The sequence below is a fragment of the Emys orbicularis genome, chromosome 13, assembly GCF_028017835.1.
Source record: "Emys orbicularis isolate rEmyOrb1 chromosome 13, rEmyOrb1.hap1, whole genome shotgun sequence".
In the NCBI taxonomy this organism is placed as follows: domain Eukaryota; kingdom Metazoa; phylum Chordata; order Testudines; family Emydidae; genus Emys; species Emys orbicularis.
The window spans coordinates 6103264-6115226 of record NC_088695.1 but is presented as its reverse complement, the minus strand read 5'-3'; the positions used below and the strand labels follow the sequence as shown (position 1 = coordinate 6115226).

Below are 11963 nucleotides of genomic sequence, written 5' to 3'. Positions count from 1 at the left end.
ACGAGTTAGATGACAACAAAATCCGAGAAGCAGACGAATTGCTTTGCTCTTTTATTCTGCCGCACACCCCCAGCCCGTCCCAGTGAAATCCAGAGGCCGCAGCTGCAGGAATGTGGGTTAAATTTAGCCATAAACAGGAATTCTCTCCTGAGCTGAGGAGCCAAATAGGCGGCAACAGCCCAGTTTTGTGACCTAGCCCAGACAGCAACTCATGAATACTTCCTACAACGCCAGCGGGGGAACTTGCTCAGTGCCCTGGAGCGGGGAGGGCGAAATGATTGTGCAAATCGGGGCTGGTGCTTTTTTAGGGCAGCATGAGTGGGGTGGAAGAAACACAGGCTGGGGGGAGGCGCAGGGGCAGGAGTAAAGCAGGGGATTGATTCGGTTGCGTCGGGCTCTGCTCTCTATCTGGCCTCGAGCGGCGGCCCCTGGGCTCAGTGTCAGGGCGGCGGCCCCACGGGCGGGTCTGGGTGGCAGCAGCTGGGATTGGTTCGCAGGGACATGCCCGGTTCGCTTCGTCTCCCCGCGGCTTTTGCGGCCTCCCGCGCGGCTCGGGAGAATCCCCGGCGCAAGAGAAGGAGGAAACCGACTCTCAGCCAGGTCATTCTCCGGGCTGCTGCTGTCCCCGCCGCCGGCAGAGGCGCTTCTCTCGCCGCCATCAAGAAGACGCTGGAGGGCGAGGGATACGACGTGCGGAAGAACAAGGGCCGCATCAAGACTGTGCTCCGTTATCTCCTGAGCCAAGGGGCCCTGCGTCGGGTCAGCGGCAGCGGCGCCTCGGGCTCTTTCAGGCTCCAGCGGGGAGGCGGCGCCCCGAAAGCAGAAAGGAGGGAAACAGCCGGGGCCAAGAGGCGCCAGAGCTCGGCGAAGACAGGAACAGCTGCCCCAGGGCCAAATGACCCCAGCGGGGAAATCAAACCGGCTGCTGCACGGCCCAAGAGGGTCAGCAGGAGCCCGGGCAAAATCAGGGGGACGGTGGCAACCCGCAGGAAGCAAATCTTAGAAGATATTATTAAGGGCACCTTCCTTCTGGGGTGACGGCTCAGGCCAGGAGCGGAAAGCAAAACCAAAACGGTTCTTTTCAGAACCACCCCCAGCGTTCATCAAAAGAGCAGATTCTGTGTGCGAACGCTTGGGTGCCGTGTGTCGTAAGGAAGGGTTGAAGTGACAACCCCCAGTAATCAGGGAAACGTACTTGCGTTGCAAAGAAAGCCCTATTCATTCAAGTACTAGCAGCGAAGAGCAACGTAGTTTATGATACGCAGTTTGGGAAAGCCGACAGCGCGATAAAGCCCGGGGATTTTATCAAGACTACCCTAATGCTGGTGTTAAAACAGGTTTTAACCTGTGGTTAAAAGGTTAAAAGTGCTGGTAAACAATGCAATGCTTTCTAAAACACGAGTTCCTACAGCCCCTATTTGCCTTCCTTCTTCCCATTCACCGCAGGGTTCGAATCTCACAACCAGGATTTTGGCTCCACACACATGCAATGAAATCAAACAAAACTGGGGACATCTGTGCTCACGCTCATCTGGAGAACGTTATGGGGTAGCTCTTAAAAGAGCCTTCCGATTCTGTCCTTAGGGTGAATCGATAGTTGTGTGACTTTGAGGACTTTCTCTAGATGCTTCCCACTGCATAAGGGATGCAGAAGTGGCTCCTGATTTTATAAGGTCCTTTAGTTTCTTCCTGGCTTTTTTTCTTCGCTGCTTTGTTCTTCCTCTTAAGCTTCTCCTGCTTCTTGAGCGCTTTGGCCTTCTTCAAAAAGGTCCTTTTCTGGGCCAGCACTTCCCTTCCCCACCCTGCTTTAGTATGACAAGGACTCTGATTTTAACAGGAATGGAGGAGGGACATTGTGTAAAACAGTCCACTTCCCCCCCCCACACACACACCCTGGTCTACGGCAGTGGTGCTCAACCAGGGGTACGCAGAGGTCTTTCAGGGGGTACTCAACTCATCTAGATATTTGCCTAGTTTTATAACCGGCTACAGAAAAAGCACTAGGGAAGTCAGGACAAACTAAAATTTCACACAGACAATGGCCTGGTCTACACTACGACTTTAATTCGGATTTAGCTGCCTTAATTCGAATTAACGCTTGACCCGTCCACACAACGAAGCCATTTAATTCGAATTAAAGGGCCCTTTAATTCGATTTCTGTACTCCACCCCGACGAGCGGAGTAGCGCCAAAATCGAATTTGTCAATTCGAATTAGCGTTAGTGTGGCCGCAATTCGATGTTATTGGCCTCCAGGAGCTATCCCACAGTGCACCATTGTGACCGCTCTGGCCAGCAATCTGAACTCGCATGCACTGGCCAGGTGGACAGGAAAAGCCCCGGGAACATTTGAATTTCATTTCCTGTTTGCACAGCGTGGAGAGCACAGGTGACCACAGAGAGCTCATCAGCACAGGTAACCATGCAGGCTGATAATCGAAAAAGAGCACCAGCATGGACCGTACAGGAGGTACTGGATTTGATCTCTATATGGGGAGAGGATTCAGTGCTAGCTGAACTGCGTTCGAAAAGACGAAATGCCAAAACTTATGAAAAAATTTCCAAGGGCATGATGGAGAGAGGCCACAATAGGGACACAGATCAGTGCCGCGTGAAAGTCAAGGAGCTCAGACAAGCCTATCAAAAAGCAAAGGAGGCAAACGGTCGCTCCGGGTCAGAGCCGCGGACATGCCGCTTCTACGCTGAGCTAAATGCATTTCTAGGGGGGGCCGCCACCACTACCCCACCTCTGACTGTGGATTCCGAGCTGGGGATAATCTCATCAGGTACACCTGATGATTCCATGGAAGGGGAAGAGGAGGAGGAGGAGGACGAGCTGGCAGAGAGCACCCAGCTCTCCGTTCTCCCCAACAGCCAGGAACTGTTTCTCACCCTGACTGAAGTACCCTCCCAAGCCTCCCAAGCCAGCACCCAAGACCATGACCCCATGGAAGGGACCTCAGGTGAGTTTACCTTTTAAAATATAAAACATGGTTTAAAAGCAAGCATTTTTAATGATTAATTTGCCCTGAGCACTTGGGATGCATTCGCAGCCAGTACAGCTACTGGAAAAGTCTGTTAACATGTCTGGGGATGGAGCGGAAATCCTCCAGGGACATCTCCATGAAGCTCTCCTGGAGGTACTCCAAAAGCCTTGCCACAAGGTTTCTGGGCAGTGCAGCCTTATTCCGTCCTCCATGGTAGGACACTTGACCACGCCATGCTAGTAGCAAGTAATCTGGTATCATTGCCTGACAGAGCCTGGCAGCGTATGGTCCCGGTGTTTGCTGGCATTCAAGCAACATCCGTTCTTTATCTTGCTGTGTAATCCTCAGGAGAGTGATATCGCTTAGGGTAACCTGGTTGAAATAAGGGAATTTAATTAAGGGGACTGAGGTGGCCGTTCCTACTGGGCTGTTTGCCTGTGGCTGAAAAGAAATCCTTCCCTGCATTTAGCCAAGTGCAAGGGGGGGGGGGGAGGATTGGCCCAGAGCTTTTCGCGTTTTGCTAGCAGGGATCTTCCCTGTTACCAGCCAGGCGGTGGGGGGAGGGATAAAGCACTCATCCCAGAGAATTCATGGCGGGTGGGGGGGGGGTGTTAGTTTGGTTCCTGCAGGGATCTTCCCTGATACCAGCCACGCGGTGGGGGGAGGGATAAAGCACTCATCCCAGAGAATTCATGGCGGGTGGGGGGGGGGGGTGTTAGTTTGGTTCCTGCAGGGATCTTCCCTGATACCAGCCACGCGGTGGGGGGAGGGATAAAGCACTCATCCCAGAGAATTCATGGCGGGTGGGGGGGGGGGTGTTAGTTTGGTTCCTGCAGGGATCTTCCCTGATACCAGCCACGCGGTGGGGGGAGGGATAAAGCACTCATCCCAGAGAATTGGATGGGGGGGGGGGGTGTTAACCTTCAGCAGCAGAAAACAAGCTAACAGGAAAACTGCAGCACAACGGGCTTTGCTTGGTATGTGGGAAAGCAGGGCGCAGAAGCCTAAAGACAGTGGCTTACCATGGCAGCATGCAAGGTGAATTCTGTTGCCCCGACCTGCGTCTGTGATCTCTAGCAGCAAAGCCACAGGCACTCAATATTAAGAGGCAAAATGCGACCTTGCACAGAAATCACATGTGCTATGTAATGTGAATAGTATACACCGTGAAAGAGTATAAGCATTGTTCTGAAAAATGTATCTTTTAAAAAAATTCTCTCCTTTTTTCACTCCCTCCAGCAGGTGCAAATGTTTCAAGCCTCCCTCCTCCTTCCCGAAGGCTATCCCAGATAAGGCGTCGTAAAAAAAAAACGAGAGAAGAGATGTTTTCCGAAATCATGCAATCCACCAGGAATGAAAGAGCTCATCTGAATGAGTGGAAGGAGACGGTTTGCAAGTATAGGAAAGAAGCCAGTGACCGTGAGGACAGGAGGGACCAACGTGAGGACATGAGGGACCAACGTGAGGACAGAAGGGACCAACGTGAGGAGAGGAGAGACGCTCGAGATGAGAGGTGGCGGCAGGAAGATCAGAGGAGTCGGGAAGCAACGCTGGGGCTGCTGCGTGAGCAAACAGACATGCTCCGGCGTCTGGTGGAGCTTCAGGAACGGCTGCTGGAGAACCGAGTGCCGCTACAGCCCCTGTATAACCCCCCTACCTCCTCACCATGTTCCATAGCCTCCACACCCAGACGTGTAAGAACACGGGGGGGGAGGCTCCGTACACCCTCCCATTCCACCCCAGTGGACAGCCCAAGCAAAAGGCTGCCATTTTTTTAACCTTTTTTTACTGGGCTTTTCCTTCCCGCAGATCCTCCTCCCAAACCCCACTCAGGTTCTGTGCCGCTACAGCCCCTGTATAACCCCCCTACCTCCTCACCATTTTCCATAGCCTCCACACCCAGATGTGTAAGAACACGGGGGGGGAGGCTCCGTACACCCTCCCATTCCACCCCAGTGGACAGCCCAAGCAAAAGGCTGCCATTTTTTTAACCTTTTTTTACTGGGCTTTTCCTTCCCGCAGATCCTCCTCCCAAACCCCACTCAGGTTCTGTGCCGCTACAGCCCCTGTATAACCCCCCTACCTCCTCACCATTTTCCATAGCCTCCACACCCAGATGTGTAAGAACACGGGGGGGGAGGCTCCGTACACCCTCCCATTCCACCCCAGTGGACAGCCCAAGCAAAAGGCTGCCATTTTCTTAACCTTTTTTTACTGGGCTTTTCCTTCCCGCTGATCCTCCTCCCAAACCCCACTCAGGTTCTCTCCCTCTTTTTATAATCAATTAATAAAGAATAAATGATTTTTAAACAATGGTGACTTTATTTCCTTTGAAAGCAAGCTGGGGGAAGGGGGAGGGTGGGTTCCTTACAGAGAATGAGTCAATAAAGGGGGCGGGTTTTCAGGAAGGATAAACAAACATAAATTTCACACTGTAGCCTGGCCAGTCATGAAACTGGTTTTCAAAGCTTCCCTAATGCGCAGCGCTTCATCGTGTGCTCTTCTAATCGCCCTGGTGTCTGGCTGCGAGTAATCAGCAGCCAGGCGATTTGCCTCAGCCTCCCACCCTGCCATAAAGGTCTCCCCCTTGCTCTCACAGAGATTGTGAAGCACACAGCAAGCAGTAATAACAATGGGGATATTGGTTTGGCTGAGGTCTGAGCGAGTCAATAAGGATCGCCAGCGACCTTTTAAACGGCCAAATGCACATTCTACCACCATTCTGCACTTGCTCAGCCTGTAGTTGAACAACTCCTGACTCCTGTCCAGGCTGCCTGTGTATGGCTTCATGAGCCATGGCATTAAGGGGTAGGCTGGGTCCCCAAGAATAACAATTGGCATTTCAACATCCCCCACGGTTATTTTCTGGTCCGGAAAGTAAGTCCCTTGCTGCAGCCGTTTAAACAGATTGGTGTTCCTGAAGACGCGAGCGTCATGAACCCTTCCCGGCCAGCCCACATGGATGTTGGTGAAACGTCCCTTGTGATCCACAAGTGCTTGCAGCACCATTGAGAAGTACCCCTTGCGGTTTATGTACTGGGTACCCTGGTGCTCCGGTGCCAAGATAGGAATATGGGTTCCATCTATTGCCCCACCACAGTTAGGGAATCCCATTGCAGCAAAGCCATCCACTATGACCTGCACATTTCCCAGAGTCACTACCTTTCGTAGCAGCACCTCCGTGATTGCTTTGGCTACTTGCATCACAGCAGCCCCCACAGTAGATTTGCCCACTCCAAATTGATTCCCGACTGACCGGTAGCTGTCTGGCGTTGCAAGCTTCCACAGGGCTATTGCCACTCGCTTCTCAACTGTGAGGGCTGCTCTCATCTTGGTATTCTGGCGCTTCAGGGCAGGGGAAAGCAAGTCACAAAGTTCCATGAAAGTGCCCTTACGCATGCGAAAGTTTCTCAGCCACTGGGAATCGTCCCACACCTGCAACACTATGCGGTCCCACCAGTCTGTGCTTGTTTCCCGGGCCCAGAATCGGCGTTCAAAGCCTATAACCTGGCCCATTAACATCATAATCTCCAAAGCACCGGGGCCCGCGGTCTCAGAGAATTCTGTGTCCGTGTCCATGTCCTCATCACGCTGGTCGCTGCGCTGCAATCGCCGCCTCCTCCTCCTCCTCGCCTCTTTTTTCTGGTCCTGTGTAAGCATAAACTCCACGAGAAAGCGCGAGGTGTTTATAATGTTCAAGACTGCGTTCTGGAGCACAACGGGATCCATGCTTGATGCAGAATGGAGTCTGCAGAGTTCAATCAGGAAAAAAGGCGCGAAATGGTTGTCTGCCGTTGCTTTCAGGGAGGGAGGGGGAGGCTGTACCCAGAACTACCTGCGACAATGTTTTTTGCCCCATCATGCACTGGGGTCTCAACCCAGAATTCCAAGGGGGGTGGAGACTGCGGGAACTATGGGATAGCTATGTAAAAGCTACCCACAATGCAACGCTCTGGAAATCGATGCTACTATGGTAGCTTGGACGCAAACCACCGAATTAATGGTGCCTAGTGTGGCCGAATACATTCGAATTTACAAAATCGGTTTCCTAAATTCGAATTATATAAATTCGAATTAATCCTGTAGTGTAGACATACCCAAAGACTTGTTTATACTGCTCCATAGACTATACACTGAAATGCACGTACAATATTTATATTCCCATTTATTTATTTTATAATTATATGGTAAAAAGGAGAAAGTCAGCACTTTTTCAGTACCAGTGGCTGTGACACTTTTGTATGTTCATGTCTGATTTTGTGAGCAAGTAGTTTTTAAGTGAGGTGAAACTTGGGGGTACACAAAGCAAATTAGACTCCTGAAAGGGGGGCAATAGTCTGGAAAGGTTGAGAGCCACTCATCCATAGTATGAATATCTCATAAATGGATAAAGGGTTAAATTAAAGGATTATTTTAACAAATATTGAGTTGTATTGCAGTATCAAACAAACCCCATTCAGGAATGAAGTCCCAAGGTGCTAGGTGCTATACGAATACACCTTCCTTACTCCTAGGAGTTCACAATCTAAGCAATAGCTTCTAATTAATAGTGGGAGCAAAGTCACTTCTCCATGTTTTCTGTTTTCTTTCAAACATTCGCGGTGTTTGATTGGTTTCCCAAGGGAACCAATGAAAAGTCGAATGTTGGAATCCTTAATTTGCATATCGCCGTTGCAAAGGGGGATTGTTCCGTGTTGGCTTGAACGAAGTTGGGGTCAGTGCTAGCCGAGGGGTGGGGGGAGAGGAGCAGGCTATCTAGGTTTTCACTCAGGTCCGACTATAGGCAATATAAAGAGGAAATAGGACTTCTTGCATGCTTAGAAAGAAAAGGAGTCTGGCAAAGGTGTGTAGTTGTAAAGTTACAAGAAGGCTTTGAAGCGGCTTAATGCTGATTAGAAGAAAAAATGACGATCAGAAGCAGAGTTATGAAGACTCTTACTTTATTTACTTGTATGAGGTCTGAAGGTACTAAGGTTGTTACTAAATATACTAGCTTTAAGTAAAGTTTCTTGTTTAGCTAGATTAGAGATTGATTATTTAAAAGTAATTACAACTCAAAGGTCTCTCTGAGCTACTTACCTTTCTTCAAAAGAATTGCTATGCAAACTTGTACTAAAAGACACTTATGATAATTAGTGGCTTTAAAAGTAGGAACAACTTGCATTAAATTTTTGTAAAACATTGCTATTCCCTTAAATTCTGTATTTTCTTGTAAAGGTTTCAAGGTGAGGCTATGCAGATTTGTTTGGTTATCCTCTTGGAAGTGAAGATGGAAGAAGCTGATGAAATGTGTGGGTGACTGAAATTTTCTCTTTGGCTTTTCACAAGCAGTCAACTTTGCTATAACTTGTATTAAGCAGTCTTTTTTTCTATTACTGTCTTGTTTAAGAACAGTTAAATAGTGATGTGGGTGTACTCACTGTAGGACTCTCTACTCTCTCTGGCTTGTAGCTGACTATAAATGATAAACTCAGCAGGCATGTCTCTGCCCCTCAGATGAGAACAATTTGTTGTAAACCTTGAATTTAAAAAAAAAAAAAAACCTTCCAGTGCTTGCTTTTGAGAAGTCCTTGTGGATCAGGATCGGTGAGAGAGGTACATCTGCAGAGCAAAGAAATTCATTTAATTTTGTGTCAATTCAACTCACATTGACAGAAACCCAAGAAATACACTCAATCTTTCTGGTCCAAAGATGGGACTCAAAATCCCCTATTTCCACTGGACAAAAGGGATTCTTGCATTCTATTAATTCCATTATTTCACCTATCACAATAGAAGGGCGGGGGTTCCAGCCCAGAGAAGTATAAAAATTGGAAAGGGTCAAGTGGCTGGCAACAAAAATGATTAGGGGGCTGGAGCACATGACTTATGGGGAGAGGCTGAGGGAACTGGGATTGTTTCTTCTGCAGAAGAGAAGAATGAGGGGGGATTTGATAGCTGCTTTCAAATACCTGAAAGGGGGTTCCAAAGAGAATGGATCTAGACCAGTGGTTCCCAAAGTGGGGTTTGCAAACCCCTGGGGGTTTGCAGAATGTTTCAGGGGGTTCGAAAGAAAAATTTCATTAATGGTGGCCAGAGGACTCTGCTGGGACCCAGTTGCAGGGCAGACAGCCCGAGCCCCAGGGAGAGCGGGGCCGGGCAGTTTGAGCCGGCAGCCCGAGCCCTCCCCTGTCAGCCAAGGAGCCGGTGCAGCCCAAGCCTCGTGGAGAGCGGGCAGTTTGAGTCAGCAGCCCCAGCCCTCCCCTGTCAGCGGGGGAGCCGGCAGCCCGAGCCCCAGGGAGAGCGGGGCCGGGCAGTTGGGGCAGGCAGCCCGAGTCCCGGCGGTCAGTGGGGGAGCTGGCAGCCCGAACCACAGCGTTCCGCGCAGGGCTGGCAGCCTGAGCCCCAGAGAGAGCGGGGCCGGGCAATTGGGGCCAGCAGCCCCAGCCCAAGCCCCAGGAATTTGCCAAATCTTATCTAAAGCCAGAACCACACCCCTCCTTGTTACCACCAGCCACAACCTCACCCGAAACTAGAGGTGGGTGAAAAATACCAAGCATTTTTCACAGAAAGTTTTGAATTTTTTTCACATTTTTTAAAATTCCCCAAGAAAAATTTACAAAAAACTGAAATGGACAAATGGTCCATTTTCAAAAACTGTTTTCATGAAACATTTTCTGATTTTTGAAAACCAAAAATGAATTTATTTTTATTCAAAACCATTTTTTTTAAAACAAAAGCCAAAAAAACATTTTACAGAAACATTTTTGGTTTCTGTTTTTTCTATGTTCGTTAAAAAAAAGTTTCAATTAAAAATATTTTTCAGAGGTTCATAGATTCCGGGCCCGGCAGTTGGGGCATCCATCACACTGAGGAAATTTAAACTTAAATCTCTGAAAATATTCATTTTTAGGAGGGGGTTCACGAGATTTCACAATTTAGTGAAAGGGGTTCGCGGGCTGTTAAAGTTTGGGAACCACTGATCTAGACTGTTCTCAGTGGTACCACATGGCAGAACAAGGAGTAATGGTCTCAAGTTGCAGTGCGGGAGGTTTAGGTTGGATATTAGGAAAAACTTTTTCACTAGGAGGGTGGTGAAGCACTGGAATGGGTTACCTAGGGAGGTGGTGGAATCTCCTTCCTTGGACGTTTTTAAAGTCAGGCTTGACAAAGCCCTGGCTGGGATGATTTAGTTGGGGAGTGGTCCTGCTTTGAGCAGGGGGTTGGACTAGATGCCCTCCTGAGGTCCCTTCCAACCCTGATATTCTATGATTCTATTCTATGAGAAGGGGTCTGCTCTGCCCGTTTGTGGTTATGGGAGGATGAAGGATTGCTGCTCTCAGTAGGTGTGCCTTATCCCTAGAAAGGGGAAAGCAGGGGCAATGCTGAAGCTCTATCCTTGCTCCTCTAACAGGGGATTCCTGTGCTTTACGCTCATGTGTGCAGAAGATGGAGCTGGGTGAGATATTAGCTCAAGCTCGCAAAGGGGGTGGGGCCCTAAAGCACCACCTGTGAATCCCTATCAGCAAAGGGGGTGGTCTTAGGAAGCAGGGGTGCTGGAGGGTTATAGGTCTGAGCAGCTTTGCTACAGAGTGCACTGGCACAGTTACTCCTGTACCGTGTTCTACCATCTTAACCTTTATTTATATAAGGCTAAATGATGCTTTGCCTCTCCTCCCAAATAAATAGCCACAAAACATTCAAAAAATTCTATGCCAACGCAAAGTTTATTAGGTAATAAATTGGTAGGGAAATGCCTCCATCTGCTTCCATTTAGCAAGGTATAAATTTAAGAGTAGAATGCAAAAGGAAAGCTTAGTTCTATGACGAGGAAAAATCTAGCAAGAGACAGGATGGTTCTGTAGTCAAGGCAGTGCATCTGGGTTCAGGGCTTAGCCCTGCTCCAGATTCCCCTCTATGTATATTAGGCTAGGTCTACACTACGGGGGGGACGTCGACCTAAGATACGCAACTTCAGCTACGTGAATAGCGTAGCTGAAGTTGCGTATTTTAGGTCGACTTACCTGGCTGTGAGGACGGCGGCGAGTCGACCGCTGCCGCGCCGCCGTCAACTCTGCTTCCGCCTCTTGCCGCAGTGGATTTCCAGAGTCGACGGCAGAGCCATCGGGGATCGATTTTATCGCGTCTTTACTAGACGCGATAAGTCGATCCCCAATAGATCGATTGCTACCCACCGATCCGGCGGGTAGTGAAGACGTGCCCTTAGAAAAATCACTTAATTGCTCGGAGAGATGGGATGCACCGATGGTCAGAGCATTAGTCTAGGGAGACCTGGGATCAGTTCTCTGCTCTGTCATGTGTCTGACCTTGGGCAAGCGACTTAGGGCTTGTCCGGGTGGTGAAATGGACTGACAGGATCACAGAGGTATAATTGTTTTGGGAAGCAAAATAAAATCACTTTTATTCAGGAATAAAGCATCCACGCAGGTATAGTTCTGCCAGTCAATGTCCCTGTGTAGTCAAGTATAGCTCTGCCTCAGTTCTACATCTGTAAAATGGGGATATTTTCACTTCTTTAAATGACAGGGGTTCTCTGAGGATAAACTCATTAAATGTTGTGACATGCTCAGGTAGTATTTTGGGGGGGGGGCACATAAGGATCACAGATAGAAGTTAAAGGGCAGGTCCCCAACTGGTGTAAATCAGTGTAGCTCCGTTGCAGTGAGATAATGGGGGTCCAGATAAGTATCTAAGATAGAAGATGGTGCCCGACCTAACAAATGGCCTTTTCCCCACTCTTTATTTTGTTGATTGCAAACTCTTCAAGGCATAGACCAGGGGTTCTCAAACTGGGGGTTGGGATCCCTCAGCGGGTCGTGAGGTTATTACATGGGGTGGGGTCATGAGCTCTCAGCCTTCACCCTAAACCCCGCTTTGCCTCCAGCATTTATAGTGGTGTTAAATATATTTAAATGTTTTTAATTTATAAGGGAGGGGGGGTCGCACTCAGAGGCTTGCTGTGTGAAAGGGGTCATCA

The 11963-nt window shown here is 49.1% G+C and overlaps 1 protein-coding gene across 1 annotated transcript; it reads left to right on the top strand.

Moving 5' to 3' along the window:
• Window positions 1-501: 501 nt before the first annotated feature.
• Window positions 502-1038, top strand: LOC135888162 (histone H1.4-like). The gene has a single exon (XM_065415974.1). The coding sequence runs from the start codon at window positions 502-504 to the stop codon at window positions 1036-1038; it is 537 nt and encodes a 178-aa protein (XP_065272046.1).
• The last annotated feature ends 10925 nt before the right edge of the window (window positions 1039-11963 follow it).